The 20,006-nt window shown below is 40.8% G+C and overlaps 1 protein-coding gene across 9 annotated transcripts in view; it reads left to right on the top strand.

Moving 5' to 3' along the window:
* The window catches only part of LOC408271 (rap1 GTPase-activating protein 1), a 119,092-nt gene that overhangs the window by 6,839 nt on the left and 92,247 nt on the right, over positions 1-20,006 (top strand). For 2 of the 9 annotated variants that reach the window (XM_006569141.3, XM_006569140.3), the window contains exon 1: positions 1,299-1,798. The exons of 1 other annotated variant lie outside the window; for it this stretch is intronic. In XM_006569141.3, the coding sequence (XP_006569204.1) occupies positions 1,578-1,798 (221 nt within the window). In that variant the 5' untranslated portion in view covers positions 1,299-1,577. Of the gene's footprint in view, positions 1-1,298; positions 1,799-12,885; positions 13,429-16,802; positions 17,433-20,006 lie in introns of those variants that run through there. 6 more of the 9 variants (XM_006569143.3, XM_006569142.3, XM_006569144.3 and 3 more) reach the window with 6 other exon arrangements.

The following is a 20,006-nucleotide window of genomic DNA, read 5'->3' as shown; positions in this document are numbered from 1 at the left end:
ATAGTGTAATTAGAATGTGTAATTGGTAAATTAAATCAGAAACGAGGATAATATATCTGCACAGTCGATGCATTCTTTTCGTCCTATGCCTCGAAGGATTCTTTTATCATTTTAGCGTCATTTTCAACGTTACCGATTCGGCTCGTAACAAGATCATAGTGGTTCGAATCAAAACTAAATTTCGATTTAAAGTTACAAATGATCGTTTTAAATTTCATCGAGCGTTGTCTTTTGTCAAGACACTCGAATCATATATTAGGTGTGCAATATGATTTGCGAGGTCATCGTCCTAAAAATACATTGTAAAGATCGAGAATGTAATATTTATATTTTTTACATAAAAGACACATTTTGTAGTTTTTGAAAGAGAAATAATAAAAAAGTTTACTCAATTGACATCTCGTACCTTCTACGCGCCAAAAGCACGTATAGATAAGAAGAGGAAATAGTGGGAGAAGGACGGACATGGGGTAAAAATATTGAAATTAGCGCCATCTTCAGAGTGCCGTACATAAAACTCATAAAGAATAAAAGATGATCGCAAGATAATTATAGAGTAAGAATTAACAACTACTGGCGCCATTTCTTGGATTTCAAAAGTACCAAGAGATGGCGCTGGTAGTTCATTCCTTTCGTGTATTTCTTTTGAGGCATTCTGAAGATGGCGCTGATACCAATATTTTTATACAATTTGTATCCTTTTCCTATTATTTCCTCTCTTTATCTATACTTCTTCAAAATTTATATGCTCAAAAGACTTCGACATCCGATTAATTTTATTTCCTGTTATTCATAACAATCAAAAGATTAAAATGAATATAAATCAATAATACAACGTATAATGATAATTTATAAAAAAATGCATGAAAAATATTTTGAAAATCTGTTGACTTTTTTTTTATAAACTTTTGTGATGAAATTAAATATAATTTTTATATTAAATCTTACGCTCTAAATTATAAAGAGCGTTCTGATTTTTTGCGTGATTATATAATATTTCGGAACACACAAAGTTCCATTAAGTATTAAATCTATTCTATATCTCGTCTGTGAATAAATATTGCCAAAATAAAAATTGGTTGGAAAATTCAAGACGAAAGACAATAACGACATCTACGAGAAGAAGTCGATAAAACGGAACTCCGATAAACAACCCCCGAAGCTACCCACCTTACCGGCCAATCACATTGAATGTTCGGTACGGTTCGGGACTGTGGGTGGCAGGTAAGACAAATAGTGGTAGGGAAGGAGGGTGGGGGGGTGGATGGTCGTAAACACTCGCGCAAGAAGCACGTACATAGTCTCGCGAGAACTCGTGCCACGATTACGTCGTTCTGGAATATGAGCGTGATAGGCGTGTAGCGATCGAACGAAACGATCGTGCGATCGCAAAAGTTTGACAGAACTTGTCACGGATTTCTTTCTCTCCACGATTCGTCGGTCGAATTATATCCAGATTGTTATCGCGTACAGGCAATATTTACCGATTCGTTCGAATAGAAATAATAGAATCGGAGGTATCGGTTAAATTTTCGCGGCGGTGTTTCGAATGTGCCGGTGAAACATAACCTTATGCGATGCGTCGTCCCCTGATTCGCCATCTCTCCGAGGGTGGTGCAGGTGACAATGCCAGTGGCAGGAGGCAGCAATCCGTAAAGGAGGATGATCGTGCCAGTTACACCTGGAATTGCCGCGAATATGGGCATCATCTGTCTTCCTGCGACCTTCTCAAGGTTCCGCCAGCCCTCGGATGCCGGGGGCAAACCACATCGCCGGAGCCACGAATCGCGATCCACAGGTAGGCCGATTTCGATCAACAGTAGTCGTGTTTCACGTTGGTAGGGGAGGCTAGCTCCGAAATTGTCCGGGTCAGTGCATCCTTCGGGGGCTCATTCTGGGTAACCGCGCTCGCGCACTACACTCAATTGCGGTTATATTTAAGCAAACAATCCTTTGTTTAAAGGACTTTGCTTCATGAAACTGTTAAAAGAAAGATTTACTCAATTAATTTCAAAGATGATAACGCGTTCGGTAAAAGGGAAATTTTTGATTTTTAGGTTACGTTTTTTTTTCTTTATTCGAATATAATCGCAGCCATAATCTTATAATTGAATCGAATCGAATTGAATTAGGATCGAATGTTTCTTCGCACTCCATCTTTTTACAACGATTCGTTACTTTTCCAACGAAATTATCGATTACGACAATTTAGACAAATCCTGAAATTTTCCCGTAAACGAGGTTAATGGATATGTATCTATATTTTCGTGTATAGATTAAGGCTGCGCCCTATATTTCGTGACCCAAATTCTCTTTCTGTCGGTTCATATACTCCAAGGAAAAGGAATATTTTCTAAACGATGGCGCTTGACTCGATAGGATTACTACGTATTATTTATGTACGAACAGAGAGTAGATACGTAACACGGAAATGTTTATCGCGTCGTCGAATTGTCGACATTCGTGATCGCGGAATTATTCCTGGAAAATAACGCGTCTCCGGTTCGACTAGTTTCCGAATTACATCGGAGATAAATAGTTACAGAAGTTTGTCGCTTGTTTGCGCTCGTGAAGCATGGAACGAGAGACCGGTAAACAGTTGTAAGTGAAATAGGTCATCGACGAAATTTTCTTTAATTTTGAACGAAGTACATACGTAACGCGTGCAGTCCTTTCAAATTTTCAAATCCCAGAAATAGAAATTTGATTTCACCACGACGAGTGAAGTGTCGAACGCCGCGTATTCAAAACTTGTTCGAATATAAATACGAGTTTCGCGTCGAGGATCGAATTAATTAATTTGTTGGCACTTAAAATATACACGCTCTATATTTCTCATTTACGTTATCTCGGCCGTGCAGGAATTAATGATTTCTCGTAAGATGGTTACGTTAGTGGGATTAGTCATTCATCTTTCGTTTCGGTATCTCCGTGATTTATTGGACGTTATTAGAATTTCCGGAGCGTATCGCGGTTTAATTTAAACGTGGGAGAGATATTTGGCGATGGTGGTCGGCCAAGAGTTATATTCGCTTGGAAAGACACGGGCGAGCTATTTCATCGATTTCGTAATTATAGGATCCAAGGAAAGAAACGTCGGCTCTCGTTGGATCGGATTCGTTCAAATTTCAATCGTACTATTTGTTCGGAAAATTGGAATAGAATAAAAATCGCGTTAATTTTATCGGTTTTGATCGAAATTTTTTTTTTTCGAAATTTTAATAAAAATCTCCTTTCCTCTAATTCGTAACGCCAATTTACGTCGCTTACCGCTCGTAAATAAGAAATTACGGGAAAATACGGGTATATAAACTGCGAACAAAGAAAGGGAGACAAGCGGATAAAAGCGGGAAATAAATGGCACGCTAATTTCGTCTCTTATTCAACAAGTGTAAACACTTTTGTGCTCGCGTTCCGTTTAACCTGTTGAATAAATATGAGCCTGAAAAGAAGCAAGTTCGGCCAGGATCGTATTTCGATGCTCCTTTCTTCCAGACAATTGTTCAAGAATAGAGAGAGAGAGAGAAAAAAAACTGGTTTGAGAGTCCGAAAAGAGAGTGGAAGCGCAAAAAAGGACGTTGGATGGGGATGGCCAGGATGCATTCGTAGAAGTTCACCTCTTTTAGGGGAATAAATTGTACAGATCCTGTACGTACGTCGGGCGTATTTGGACATTGATAAGGACGATATGAATCGGGGAACGATGCATTCGTTTATTAAAAATTTGGATATAAAAGTGTAGTTTTCTTTTTTTATCGATTTTCGACGAAGCGATATCTTTTATCAATCGAACGACTGATAATCCTCGCGCACAATCTCTCATATTATTTAGCCGCGTAATCTGACAGATTCTCGCGGCGTGGAAACAATTTCATCCGACTGGTCGAACAAGTATTATACGATCGACTCGCTCGTCCAAGATTTCTCGATAAATCTTCTCTAATGTAATTCCTGCTTAATCTTAATTGGCAAGTTTTTGTTTCGTCAAATCGGACGCGATCTGACGATGGGAAATTAGAAAGAAAATTAATAAATAAATAAATCTTGTTCCAATTTCTCGATTCTTTTAAATTTCTGAATTAAATTAATAACCGTAATGTGGAAAAAAATATTGTCTCCTTTTTTCATCCAAACCTGAAAATCCTTTAAAGTTAACTAATAAATTACTAATAATAAAGATTATACTTTTACCAATACAATCGAACAAACATTTTCGTCACGTCAATCGTAATATAAATAAAATCAACCATCCAGTTTCTTCCTTTTTGGTAATAATAATCGATAATTTCCAAGTAAAGAAACAGTTTGGGAAAGGAATAATCTGGAAATTGATGGTATCGGTGCGTGCGCACGGTGTTCAAATAAAAACGCGTTCCTTTACATAATCGAAAAAAGGGGATACGGGCTAACGTGGGAGGGGAGGAGGGAGGGGTGGTGTAGAGGACATCCTCATTCCACGATAGTCGATCGGGCAAGCGGAGATGATCGTTGAGTAATAAATTAGTTTTGCCAGAGGAGGTAACGCGGGAGATTATGCAATCGGTGGCGATAAGTGGGGCAATTCGATGAGGAGGAACGGAGATGGCCTTGAGTGCGGCCCCGGAAACGGAAGTCGGAAGCCAGTCGACTTTGTCTCGATCACTTTTTGCGCTTCCCTTTCTCTCTCTCTCTCTCTCTCTCTCTCTCTCTCTCTCTCTCTCTCCGCTTTCGAATGAAAAAATATATTCTTCTTCGAATTTCCTTCGCTCGAATATTCGTTTTCGAATATAGAAAAGCAAGATTCGGAGAAGGATATTTATTTATATTTCGGTTCGATCGAATCGGGAAAATAACGGGTGACTCGAATTTTCGCAAAGCAATTCTCGCGATATTCTCGAACATTTTCGAACATTTTCGCAAATATTTTGAACGGAATGGAATAGAATAGAATGTATTTGTAGATGTATATAGAATTGAATAGAATATAGAATATAGAATATAGAATATAGAATATATTTTGAATGGAAGCTATTCGGTTTTGCAAATTTTGACAGAATTTCATCGAATTCTCTTCGGTTCTCTTCGATTTTGCAAATTTTGACAGAATTTCATCCAATTTTCTTCGGTTCTCTTCGGTTCTGCAAATTTTGACAGAATTTCATCCAATTCTCTTCGGTTCTCTTCGATTTTGCAAATTTTGACAGAATTTCATCCAATTCTCTTCGATTTTGCAAATTTTGACAAAATTTCAATTAATTCTCTTCGGTTCTTTTCGATTTTGCAAATTTTGACAGAATTTCAATTAATTCTCTTCGGTTCTCTTCGATTTTGCAAATTTTGACAGAATTTCATCCAATTCTCTTCGATTTTGCAAATTTTGACAGAATTTCATCCAATTCTCTTCGGTTCTCTTCGATTTTGCAAATTTTGACAGAATTGCACCCAATTCTCCACGCTATCAAACGAAACGAAAGGGAGGAGGAAATTAATTAATTAGTTAATTTTAAATTAATTCCAGTCCCTTATCTTTCCCTGAAACGAAGAATCTTCGTTCTTGGATGAAATCAGGTTAAAACATTTTCGCTCTTTTTATTATAATTAATATAATAAATATTATCGAGAATAACGAAACACTTTCTTTCCTCTTCTTCCCCTCCATCACTGTTCCATCCTAGAGCAGATCTCGTCTTCCCTTCTCTGTTTCAGGGATCGCATGCCCGAGTCGGATCATCCGAGGGGGATCGTTTTCGTCCCCCGCCGCCCCGCAAGATTTCAGCTCGGTCGGACGGTGGTAGCCGGCCGAATCAGGAAGTAGTTTCTCGAGAATTTCATACGAAGAACGTAGAAGAAACTGGGGATACAGTTAGCCGGGACCTAACCTTCTTCCCCCCTTTGTAATTGGTGTATATACGCGGATTAAAATCGAATTATTATCTATTTAACGAGAAAGGGAGAGGGGGGAGGGGAGGAGATATTTCTCGTGAATAATTTTGAAAATTCGAAATTGATTGATGAAAATTGTGAAAATTGTGATTGATTGATTGTGAAAAAAGGAGGGGGGAGGAGGGATAGAATTCGAGCGATCGATCGAATCGCGATTTTTTCACTTCGAATTCACTTCGAAATTGATTGATGAAAAAAGGGGAATAGATTTTAAGTGAATTGCAAAAAATCTTGATACGATTTTTTCACTTCGAATTAATTTTCTCAAGAATTTTGGAAATTCGAAATTGATTGATGTAAAAAAAGGGGGTAGATTTCAAGCGAATCGTGAAAATTTTAACACGATTTTTTCATTTCGAATTAACTTTCTCAAGAATTTTGGAAATTCAAAATTGATTGATTTGAAAAAGAGGGGGGGAGAGCTAGATTTCAAGCAATTGAATCGCGATTTTTTCATTTCGAATTCATTTTCTCATCAAGAATTTTGAAAATTCGAAATTGATTGATGTGAACAAAAGGAGGGAGGGGGGGGGGTAGATTTCGAGCGATCGATTTTTTCACCTCGAATTTACTTTCTCAAGAATTTTGGAAATTCGAAATTGATTAATGTGAAAAAAGGGGCAGAATTCGAGCGAATCGTGAAAATCTTGACACGATTTTTTTATTTCAAATTCACTTCGAAATTGATATAAAAAAAGGGGAGATTTCGAGCAATCAATGGAATTGCGAAAATCTTGGTTTTTTTCACTTCGAATTCATTTTCTCAAGAATTTTGGAAATTCAAAATTGATGTCAAAAAAGGGGGAGGGGGGATAGATTTCGAATGATCGATCGAATCGCGATTTTTTCACTTCGAATTTACTTTCTCAAAAATTTTGGAAATTCGAAATTGATTGATGTGAAAAAAAAGGGGGGGGAGGATAGATTTCGAGCGATCGATCGAATCGCGATTTTTTCACTTCATTTTTTCAATTCAAGAATTTTGGAAATTCAAAATTGATGTGAAAAAGGGGGGAGGGGTAGATTTCGAGCGATCGATCGAATTGTGATTTTTTCACTTCGAATTCGCTTCGAAAAGAAGAGAATAGATTTTAAGTGAATCGCGAAAATCTTGGCACGATTTTTTCACTTCGAATTCACTTTCTCAAGAATTTTGGAAATTCGAAATTAATTGATGTAAAAAAAGGGGGGGATAGATTTCGAGCGATCGATCGAATCGCGATTTTTTCACTTCATTTTTTCAATTCAAGAATTTTGGAAATTCAAAATTGATGTGAAAAAGGGGGGAGGAGTAGATTTCGAGCGATCGATCGAATCGCGATTTTTTCACTTCGAATTCGCTTCGAAAAGAAGAGAATAGATTTTAAGTGAATCGCGAAAATCTTGGCACGATTTTTTCACTTCGAATTCACTTTCTCAAGAATTTTGGAAATTCGAAATTAATTGATGTAAAAAAAGGGGGGGATAGATTTCGAGCGATCGATCGAATCTCGATTTTTTCACTTCGAATTCGAAAACTTCCTCGTCAAGAATTTTGAAAATAGATCGATGTAAAGGAAAAAAGAGAACACCGAATAGCCGACAGAGAAAAAGGTAATACGTTTAATGAGGTTTATTATGGGATTAAGAAGAATCGCCATTTTTTTTTTCCATTCGAAAACGCGCAGATCGGGGGACGCTCGATCGGTACGGAGTTCATTATACACTCGATAAATTCAACAAAACACTCCTCGACGTCTCGACGTTCTCCCGATCTTTCGTAACGTTTTACTTCATTAAGCCGAGTCCATCCATCCCGGCTTTTCATCGTATAATTTTCCTTTGATCTATATCCTCACCTCCTCCTCTTCTTTCCTCCTGTATCGAAGGGCGGACGAGCCTCTTGAATACCTGCATCCTCCCGTACTACACGCGTGTATAAACCCTCCCCCTTTCTCTCCCCCCCCCCCTCTTCTATTCACATCGCTACGTGAGCCCACATCGCAACTAGATTATCCACTTCTACTTTTATCAGACTCCCCGCAAAAAAGAACGGATCAACACGTGTGTATATATATATATATATATATATACATATACCATTACCTGTCTGCAATATCTCTCTCTCTCTTTCTCTCCGTCTGGTTCGATATCGTTTCGTTCGAACGCGAGTTTTTCGTGGATACGCGAATTTTTGTATGGATCGAGCACGCCGCGGGGTTCAAGGATGCTCTTTTGCGCTTCTTTCGTGCCGGAGATTAATAGTGTCGGTGGCGGGAAGGGGAGGGGAGCGAGATAATTCCGCTAAATTTCGTCTTCACAATGGTGGCGAGATTGGCGAGAGAGAGAGAGAGAGAAAGAGAGGTGGACCCCGTACGTAATTGACTATTCTTGCGTCGAAACGCAGCAACCCTGAAATGCGCAGCATCCCCATCCCCCATTTTCACCATCCTGTCCGAGTTCCCCGAATAATTGAATCGTCCGAAAGGATTCCGTTCCGTTCCGTTCCGTTCTATTCTTTGGGCGAGAGAGAGAAAGAGAGAAAGAGGGAAGGGTTGGATTCCGCTGAGCAGGGGGACAGGAGGGTTTGACACCGCGACAGAAGCGGCCAGATCGGTTTAATTAACGGTTCCGGTCAGGAGGATCGGTTGGTCGATTCATTTTCGATGGGGGAGAATATATATCCTTTTTTTCTTCGTCGAAAGGATCCGATTTTTCTCTCGAGATATCGGGGACGGAAGTTTCGAGGAGACTCGAAAGTTCTTTTCTTTCATCCGACGTTCATCCGACATACGTTCGAATGAGAATGACGGTATTGCTATATACTTTGGATGGAGCATATACATATAGGCATAAACGATTTTACGGTTTAAAATCGTTTACCGTAAATCGATTTTACGATTATTCGATTTAAACGAGTGGATGTAATTCCTTGGGATCGGATGCAACGTGACCGGTGTAAAATTGCATTGGATATCGGTACGGGAACGGTGGTTGATTAGAAACGGAGAAGCGAGCGAGAAGGGAGCGCGTGTCGCGGTCGATTTTTCTCGGCTCGACTCGGCTCCACTCGGCTCCACTCGGCTCGACTCGGGTCGACTCGGGATCCGCCGATGCCCGATCTGCCCGCCGCGCCGTTCGATCCGACTCGAGCGCACGAGGGAGGTTCGTGCTCCGTTGGAAAAAAACCGTGGTAAGTTGACCACGTTGCGCAAAATAGAAAGAGGGTTAAACGTGGAGATTTGCACGAGGAGGTGGTAACCGTATATGGCTTCCTCCGATAATACCCTTGTAGGGGTATCTGGGCGAAGGCGCCGACACCTCTCTCGTATTCTCGGGTAAGAAACTCGACCGCCGATTTAATTGCCCCTTCTTCCACGAAATCCGCTCTTTTCTTTGATTACACGATTCTCGTATCCCCAAATACCGAGTCCGTTGACACGAATTCGTTCGTTTCGTTTCGGCTGAAATTGAAATTATACTTGGTATACGCAAGAAGGAGATTTTTCAAAAGGGCAAGAAGTAAATAAATAGGAAAATCTCTTTAAAACTTAATAATAATAAGCGTAATGAAAGTCTACTCTCTCTCTCTCTCTCTTTCTCTTTGCCGACGTTTTTTCAAAACCGTGACTATAAAATTATACGTATATACGTATAATTAAGCGTCCCTTCTTTCGAATGAAATCATAAAAGGGGAGAAGCGGATAATTTTATGAAAGCTTTACAATTTACATCTCGTAAAAATATCTAAATCTTTTTACGTTCGGTGGAAAGGAGACGGAGAAGAGAGGGGGGGAGGGAGGAGCGGGCGGGCGGGCGGGAGAAGAGAAATGAGAATATTTCAGAACGAAGAAGTCGTTAGAACGAAGCGCACGCGCGCGTTTGCGTTAATAATAATAATAATCGGGAGGATGGGAACGAGAAAGGGACGTTCGAATCTGGAAAAATATTTACTTAATACTCGCGATCCTTTTCTGATTAGAATATCTAGACTCGGTGGGGGGAGAGGCAGGATACGGATTGTGGACGTAATTGCAGACGGTGGATCCGAAGAAAAAGGAATCTATTGTAGAAATTTCCGGAAATTTTTCCGCGGTATAGCAGCTTTATTCCCCGGGACAAAGAAACGTCGCTTGCACGCGGCCGGTGGAACTTCCTGAAGCCGTTATCTCTCTGGCTGGCTTCCCGAGGGAATCTACCGCAAACAAATACTCGTATCTTCGCTCGAGTCGAACGTTGGAAAAACGTGGCGCACGCGTTGCGAAACACCGTTACTTTGTTTTTTTCCGATCCCCTCCTTCGCTCGACGTAAACCGAGTAGGACGCGTCCTTTCCGAATATACGACCGTCGTTTTGTTGTTTTTCTTTCCTCGTTCCTCCCTTTCGTTCCTCTATTTGGAAGAAACCGAGCGTAATTCGGCCCGCATTGAGTTTATCTTTCCGTACGTGCATCAGGTAACCGAACCGAGTTTCGTTTCGAACTGTTTCTTAAAAGATATACGTAGTTCTCGTTTGACCGATAGAGGCGCTGCTGCGAGGTCTGGACGAAGCTCGAGTCAAGTTTGTAAAATTCGTAACGCGCAGTCAGGTTGGAAGAGAGCAATTGGTAACACGATCCGTCGTTCCCGCGATCCCCCTCTTCCCACCGATCTTATTATCCCATTCGAAAATGACACGAGCTTTGCAATAATAGCGTTATCGTGAGCCGGAGAAGAGAAGAGAAGCGAAGGAAACGAGAGAAAGATATAGAAAATCGAATCGATTTCTATCTCCTTCGAGACGTGTCGCAATGGGCCGTGTCGCGTGCATCCTCGCTACAGGATCGCTCGTGGTTCTTGGGATTCTTGCAATTAGTACGAGTACGGGACGAGAAATGAACGGATGATGTAATCGCGGAGATCGCGGTATATAACGTTCGAGACGAAGAATTCCTTTCGAGTTGAGCTTGAGAAGAAAATATACCATCGAACGCTTTGTTATCCTCGATTATACGACGAGGTTTATGCATCGGTTAAATCACCGATTCGATCAGATACGAGTCGTAAATTTTGGAGCGCGTTTATTGGAAAGAAATAGGCCACCGTGATAACGACGCGTTATATAATCGAACCACTCGAGACACGATTCTGGACGCGAAAATGGACGAATAATTTAGACCTATCGATGCGATTGATCGTCTCGATTAAACGTCGTTTGCCCTCGTCGAAATTTCTTTATGAAAACGGGATGGAAAATTTAATTCTTCGTTTCTTCTCCTTTCGCTCTTCGTTCCATGTATACGTATATACGCGTAATATAATAAATGGATAAATTTATCGTCTAATGCAAGGAACGATCGTAAACCCACGGATTACCTTGTTACTTTTATTGTTATTTCTTATTATCTTTACGTTATTCGCGAAATGGTAACTCGACCGATTTATTTTCATCTCGCGGTACAAAACAATCGATATGAAGAAAATGTTTATGGCTTCGTGATTATGGCTTTTGGCATCCACACGGCATCCTGCATGGTAGTTGGCATTCTTCTTCGAATTCGATGTTGACTGGTTTTGGTAATAAGACGTTTGCTAAACAACTTTGATGCATCGATATATAATTAGATATTCTTCTCCTTCTTTTTCTTCTTCGATTCGAATGCTTAAAAATTCGCCGCTTTCCCTCGCGGAGGGAAAAATTCGAGGATAAATTCGTGAACTGGTGCAGTGGAAGCGGACCATGGAGCGCGGTTAATCGGAGCAGGCCACTTATATTCAATGAACGTTGACAGATTCCGCTCCTGCGTTCCGCCATAAATGCGCGCTATCTTCGGTCACCGCGCGCGCTCTACGCCGCGTGCAACCCTCGCTCTCACGCGTTCTCTTTCGAGATGAGAGAGAAAAAAAGCCATTGCCACTGGCGACGAATCGAAAACGTGAAGTATTTCGATAAATCCTTTTCGAAAAAAGATTTCGCAGAGATTGAAGATTGAATTTTTCCTTTTTTTTTTCTCCTAACCTTCTCGAGTAGAAAAAGAGATTTCGGTCGAGCGGTTTCGATCGAACAACGTGTAATCTCGATTTGTTGCACGATGCGCTACTTCTCGTGTGAAAAAAGCGTACGAAACCGTTCTCCGTTTCAATTTTAGTAGGTTGTTGAATTCGTACACAATTCTTCATTTCTGGGCTAGTTTAACACGCTGATAAACGATATTAAATCCGTTTTAATTATTTAATACCTCGAAACATATTCTCTCGAAAATAATATATTCGAGGAGGGAGAAACTATTTTAATTTTTAATTAACGATCAACCTTTGGTATTTATTAAGAAATTATAAAACGACGCTCGAAAACTCGCAGCGCGTCCACTTTTCTCCGCGTGTTTTACGCTGCTTTCCACTCGTCTCCCATCGGAACGAAAGTGAAAGTAGAGGCGACGCTTTTGACGAGGGAGGATAAAGAGAAGAAGCGGGGTTGAAGAAAAAAAAAAAATAATACTATTGGATTATTCGAAATTAATCGATTTATCTTTTTGAAAAATTTTTAAAATCCTTTTTTTTTTTTGGAAAGAATAATCTCCTTATGGAGAAAAAGTGTTACAAAGCGAGACGAGAAATCGTTTGCTTCCGCGTGAATCAAGCACGAAGGAGCGCAGAAAGCATAATGTATAATTTATAACGAAAACTAGTTTCAAAATTTCTTCCATTATCTTTGAAATTTTCTCGAAACTTAGTTTACTTCCTCGGAAACGGATGTATCGCTGATACAGGGAAATGGGGAAAGAGAAAGAGAGCGCGAGCGAGCGAGCGAGCGAGCGAGCGAGCGAGAGAGAGAGATAGAGAGGCGGCGAGCAGAGGCGAAGGGTTGGTTAGAGAAGGCGGTTAAAAGCGGTGCACGGTTCGGTTCCCTCGATCGTGGGACTCGCGAAGAGAGATTGTCAGACGGAGGGAGGTGGCCGAGAGGAGGTGGAGGTGGCGTCCAGTCGGTGAGAGGGAAAGAGAGAAGAGCGAGACGTTGTCGAGTGACGGAGAGAAGGGAGAGCGAGTGCCACTGGCGATGCATTCAGCCGGCCGCTAAAACAGTCCTCCGCCACTTGGATCCGTTGTCAGGTCGGGTAGCGCGTGCCGATCGAGAGTTGTTTCCTCGATCGGCGGATCCCCAAACTCACGAACTGCGCGAAACGACGAAACCGCTCGCTCGATCGATCGATACGCGGCCGCTCGACTGTCGACGAGCTCGTGCTGCGCCCAACGCGCGCGTGGACAAAGATTTGGCAACAGTGCGAGTATCGAGGCGAGGAGTGCAAAAAAAGTTCGCATTCGAAGAAACGATGTTATGAGACGTTTCGTTGGCCGCGCTACGATCGACTAATTGACGACGAAAACAGTGACGGTGAGGACGACGACGACGACGACGATTCAACTTGGTTAATCTTGAGGAGATACGAGTCGAGGAGGGAGAGATCACCGGTTAGTTTCCACGGACTGGAAAAATCGCATTTCACGCGACCATAACGAGTCACTTGGCTCGTGGTAATTACCGTTAACGGTAATTAATTCTTCCACTGTCCGCGTGGCTAATTTCTTAGGTGTAAAAGTAACGCGTGCCTCGAATCCAACCATTAATCCTCTGATAAATTGCTCTATGATAAATTGCAGATGAAACGCGATCGATATTCCGTAATATATAATAATCCATAAGCATTACGCGATTTAAATCGACGTTCGTACGATATTTCGCCCGTTTTTTTTTCCGATCATTTTTTCCCCTCTCCTTTTATCGTCGTTTTTCTCGAATTATCGAAACTGGTTATCGACACTATTCGACGGAAATCGAAAATTTCTTCGAATTTCACGATGCGTGGACACATTGCGAAAAAGAAAGAGGGGGAGGGGGGAATCGACGAGTACAAACAAGAGGAGCGGCTGTGATCTGTGCTGCGACGCGAGCTTCGCGCGTTATATTGATAAAACCGGGGGAAGGGAAGAAAAAAAATGTGTCATCGAGTTTGATAGTGGCGATGACGTAGTTGGAAATGTGAAAACGGTTTCCGTGTCTCTGGCTGGCTACGATTCCAGCGTTGCCGCCAATTTTCGACCAAAGGGATTCGAACGTGGAAAAGAAGAAGATACGAAGAGCGGTTGGAAAGAAACATCATCGTCAGGAGGAGTCAATCGATCGCGGACGATAACGGGATTCTCGATGTATCCTGGGATCCTCGTGTAATCGCGAGGACGTGATTCGGTGAAACGGGTAACGAGCAAATCGAACGGGAAACCAACCCTCTAGGATTGTGATCCGGTAACGAGCAAAACACGTTGCTTTTCTTTCGCCTCCGCGATCGATGCAAAAAACCATCGTAACGCGATTCCAAAGCGGCCGGTGTGTAGGTTAACGCGTGTTTAGACGGACCGGATTCGAACGGGAACTCCTATCCGTGGAAGGACGATGTTCACGTTTGTTTCGAGTGGAAAAATTTTCGTTCGAAAGTAACAGGAATACATCGATCCATCTTTTTATCTTCGTGTAACGATTCGCCAGGAATTCGGTTGGCAAAATTTAATAATCAATCTTGAAAAAAATAATAATCGTAGAAATAATGCAATGAAATAATCGATTATAATAAATGTTTCACTCGGATTCATTTTATAATAAGTAATTATATACTTATAACTTTATTCGAAATTTTCAACTAGTTTTTCTTTTTTAATATCGGGACACGAAAGATCCATAAAAGTTCTCGTTTTGAATTCTCTTTCGAATTAAACCGATTATTCTTCCGTCGGAGAGATCAATTGGAAGGAATCTTCTTCCTTTCAAGCTGTTATCCTGGAAGAAGGATCGGATCGTGGTGTTCAGCGGTTTCGAGCGAAACTTTAAGATGGATAGCCGATGCTTGAATCGGGGAGGGGGGTGGAAAGAAAAGAGGTGAGATATACGCGTCGACCGTACTCGAGCGGAATTCAATTTTGATTCGGACGAGTTGTCATCGAATCAACTGGTCGGAGAATACTCGAAGACGTTGGTTGAGAGGCGAGAAAGATTCGAATATATTGGAATTTTGAAACTTGTTCGAAGGATAGGGAAGAAGTTGAGCGGACTTTTATCTCGGAATCGCGTCGTTTCTAGAGAGGTGGAACGAGTTCTCGACGCGCGTAATCTATATTTCGGGAGGGAGTATCGATCGAGTTTAAACGATGTTTTTTTTTCACATTCTTCGCGTCCTCGAGCGTTGGACGGTTGAGAAAGGTAATTTCGAAGTATCGCGAAAACACGAGACAAATTTCGAAGCGACGTTTTATCCTCGACTAACTTTAAGCATGGATACGATCGAAACAAAACTTGGTTAAAGTTCCTCGTGAAACTTTGAAAAAACTGAAATGAAATTTATTATCGGCGACACCTTTCGATAATACTCGATCGAAATATGGAATTCGAGAAGTCGTATTTTGTACCCAATTCGTTCGATTAAAATCTCAAAAAAGGGAGAAATTTCGAAAGACATAGAAAATAATAAAATTTGACAAGGAACACGATTTTAAATATTTCGACAATTTGATCGAAACGCTCGATCGAAACGCTCGATCGAAATATGGAATTCGAGAAATCGTATTTTGTCCCCAATTCGTTCGATTAAAATCTCAAAAAAAGAGACGAAGTGAAAAATTTCGAAAGATGTAGAAAATAATAGAATTTGATAAGGAACATGATTTTGAATCTTTCGACAATTCGATCGAAACGTTCGATCGAAATATGGAATTCGAGAAGTTGTATTTTGTTTCTAATTCATTCGATTAAAATCTTAAAAAAGGAAAGGAAGTGAAAAATTTCGAAAGATATAGAAAATCTGGCAACGAACACGATTTTGAATCTTTCGACAATTCGATCGAAACGCTCGATCGAAATATGGAATTCGAGAAATCGTATTTTGTCTCTAATTCGTTCGATTAAAATTTCAAAAAAGAAGAAGTGGAAAATTTTGAAAAACGTAAATAGTTGAATTTCTGCATTCGCATTTGTGCGACAAACGCGACCTTTCGATAATTCGATCGAAATATAGAATTCGAGAAGTTATATTTTGTCCCCAATTCGTTCGATTAAAATCTCAAAAAAGAAGAAGAAGTGAAAAATTTCGAAAGATGTAGAAAATAGTAGAATTTGCCAACGAACATGATTTTGAATCTTTCGACAATTCGATCGAAACGCTCGATCGAAATATGGAATTCGAGAAGTCATATTTTGTTTCTAATTCATTCGATTAAAATCTCAAAAAAGGAGAGGAAGTGAAAAATTTCGAAAGACGTAGAAAATAGTAGAATTTGACAAGGAACACGATTTTGAATCTTTCGACAACTCGATCGAAACGCTCGGAACAACTCGGTCGGAAATATGGAATTCTACTAGTCTCGTACTTTATCCCTAAAAAAAGTTCGATAACAATATTAAAAAAAGGAAAATTTTGAAAAATTTTAAAAAATAGTAGAATTTGCGCGTTCAAGGTATCCGTCGGAATATATACGTCGGGTATAAGCACGTGGCGATAACGTAATTGAAATGTCTCGAGTTCCCGGAACGTTCCCGCATAAATCACAGCCGTCTGATCGACTCCTTTAAGTGGATCATTCGTTAAATGTAAATGTTGCAATAGAAATCTCGCCGGGGTGTTGGAGGAGTTGTACGGATTTTTCCCTCCTTCTCCCGCCTCGAAACGATTACGCGGTTCCCCGATAATGGCCGAGGAAACGTTTCTCGATGCTCGCGCTTTTATCTGCAAACTTTAAAGCGAAAATTACAAACTCCTTCCGAGCTTCTTTTAAACCCGCGTCTCGCATCCTTGAGAATCATCGTTGCGCGAGAAATCATCGCGCAAAACTCGGTCCTTTCGATCATCGAGTTTAACGTTTTTTTTTTTTTTTTTTTAGGTTAGCTTTCATTTTACGTAATTTAAAATAGGGCGACGTTATAATACGGGTCAAAACTTCGAACGTCGTGGTTTCGTTTCGCTTCGAGGAAGAAACATTAATCGAAACGACGAGATAATAACACGGTACGGTTATTTCGAGAAAGAGAGAGAAAGAGAAAAAGACGTTTGCTCGAAGTTTCGCGAGGATACACGCATACCACGGAACGGAAACGTTCTGACTCACTCCACTTTTTTTCGCAACCATTCGACACAGGAGCGGACGAACCATTGCCAGAAATAGATGGAAGAAAATGAAAATAGTGTCGTTGGATCCGAGGAGCGAACCGATCGAGGAATAATAATCAAACGAAATAATTGAAGTGGACGGCGTGGAATTGTTTCGAAACAGATTCGATAACTGCGTTCGAAACATCGTAGCAGTAGTGCATACAGCACGGTAGAGTGACGTGCGTTCGATTCGAGGCATCGAGGACGTAGTACCGTTTGATTCCTCGCGTTAGACTGTGCGACGATATCGGCCCACCTTCCTTCGCCGTTCCATTTCGTTTCATCCTCTCTCGTATGCAACTCATCATCCCCCACTGGAGATGCTCAAGATACGGATGTTGGATTACATCGGGGATACCGGGTAAGTATTGTCACGATTCTTTGTCTCGTCCACTAAAAACGAATTCGCGTTATAGCGCGATATAATTACACGACAAAAAGATCGCGCGAAATGTTATTCGAATTTCCGGTGAAAAAAGGAAGTTTCGCGCAAGTTGGAAAGTATTCTTTTTCCCCCAAATTCCTGTGCACGCTCTCTTCGCTCGCAACAAGGCTCGAAACAAGCACGTGCATTTATACGGACGACGTTCCCTCTGCATAGAGTTGGCGAGCGCGCGAACGAAACTCATTCACAGTCGAGTCGCGAAACGACGCACGGATTGAAACGTAGATTGTTCGTTTTGGGCATGCGCAACGAGACGACATTCGCTCGCTCGCATATAGTTGATTATTTTACGTTGACAAAAGAGAACAATATTTGGCCTAGATTGAATTCGCAATATAGTAGAGGGGAGAGGAAGGAGATTATCGATTATGTTCACGCGTTTTAATTAATTCCGTTAAATGTCGATTGTGAAATTTTAAAGAGAGTACAATTTAAATTATTATCCGATTCTCGAGCGTGTTATTTATACACGGTGTGCTTGGATTAAACAATCAAAAATTGCACAGGTATATTCCTTCGAGAATGGGATATAAATAAAGAGGTTCGATTTAAAAATTTACCAAACGATTCGAAAGTTGCGTTTGTTAAGTAAGGTCATCGGTAAACTGGTTTCTTTCCATTTTCTTTTCCCCTCCCAACACGAAAACAGAAGTTGCACGCTCGAGATAAAATCGCGCGTGAAAAAATGGCCAAAATTACACGCCTCTCTCGTCTTATTTTCTATCCAACATACGTGATTCGCTCGATCAATTAAACTCGACTTTCGGAAGGGCAACGTGTTTCGAGTCGATTCGGTGTCGCCTTCTTTTCTCTCGTCACGCTTGTTTCAACAACAGTGTATATATATATATACTGTTCAGTGGTGAAAAAAAGTCTCGCGGGACGGCCGAGGAGCAAGAGGAGTTCTTCGCTAGGATCGTTTATCCCCACTCTAGGCTCTCTGTTGACAATCCGGTCACCTTGAGCTACATAATAGTGGAAGAGCTATAATTTGAACGGTCGAAATTATTTTCGTTTAGTTAGAAGTTATTTTAGAATAGTCCAATCTAAGATTGGAAGCTAAACTGTTTCTCGAAATTATCTATAATATGTCTAGCTCATTCGTACATATAATATAAAATATATTATATTATATTGATATCTCAGAATACGTTAAATAAACTTGAACAACCCAGATCGTCTCTCTCTGCCATAATCGGATTAATATACAAATAATGAAGAAACAAAAATGCGATAAACGTTTCCTGCCACATTAATCAGATTCCTTCCTTCTTTCTAGCAATGAACAATATATATTCGCGTGGAATGAAGTTACGATCGGGCCACCCATTTTTACTCGTCTCGCGGCCGGCCACTAGAAACCTATCGTATCCGGAATACTAATGAACGCGGCCGAGAACAAGACCGATATTCTTTCCCACTTGGGGTATAACAACCAACCACGCCTCTCAGCCACGGTGCTTCGCGTGGACGTAAAATTTCGAGGCGAAATTGGAACGAGTTGGAGACCTCGTTTTCTCGAAAGGGATGGAACGACGTTAAATCTCCGATATTTATCTCGTTTGCTATTGCACCGTTACACAAATACGATGCACCGTAATAATCGATTTGCTCGAAAATAACAACGGGCGTTTCGAATGAGTCAATTTGCTTGAGAGGGGGGAGGGAGGTTAATATGCTTCGAATATTTGTCGTATAAATATAATCGTTACGTTAAATCGGGTTTAGAGACGAATTGTTATCGAAATTGTCTCGAATTAATATTTCGTGGCGCAATTTCAATCCGATGGACGGGGAAGGGTCAAAGCAGCGGGAACGCGTTTCTAATTTCCTGTTTATTATAGAAACGACCTACACCACCGGTTTGTGGGTGCAGAATTGATCTAATTGAGGTCGTCGATGCTCGAACGGAGGAAGGCAAACGGAGGAGGAAGCGTCTCGAAACGGTTTTCACTCGGTGAAACTTTTCCAACGAAAAAAAAAAAAAAAAAAAAAAAAAAGAAAAGAGACCGCTCGCCTCGCAGTGCGCGATTATTTTTTTTTTTAAATCCTTGTAGCTCTCATTTATTTATTTGTTTTAACCTGCTCTAAAAAAAAAGTTTCTCCACGCGGATCGAAACAGTCGAATTCCGTATGTATAGAGAAAGCGTGAAATTAAGAGAGCAGAGTGTTTCATGTATTGTCGTATTTTTCGTTCCGTCCGGCCCGCAATTTATATTATAAACACGGGGCGGGGAAAATTTGATTTTCCACAGGGGTTTCACGGGGATCGTGATGAAATTTCAGTGGAATAAAGTAAGAGCTTTTAGTGCGCGGTTTTGCGGATTCCACGATTACTGGAGATTGTGTCATCGCGGATGTGTGCGGCCAGCGTCGCGATATCCGTGATAGGAAGTTAACAAACATTGTTGCAGACAAAATGTTGCTTCCATTTTCCTTTTTTTTTTTTTTTTTTTAATATATATCTTTCGTCGCGTTGAAACGAAGATT

This window comes from Apis mellifera, linkage group LG10, assembly GCF_003254395.2.
Source record: "Apis mellifera strain DH4 linkage group LG10, Amel_HAv3.1, whole genome shotgun sequence".
NCBI lineage: Eukaryota > Metazoa > Arthropoda > Insecta > Hymenoptera > Apidae > Apis > Apis mellifera.
The sequence above is the reverse complement of the archived record's forward strand: the minus strand, read 5'-3'. Positions and strand labels throughout refer to the sequence as shown.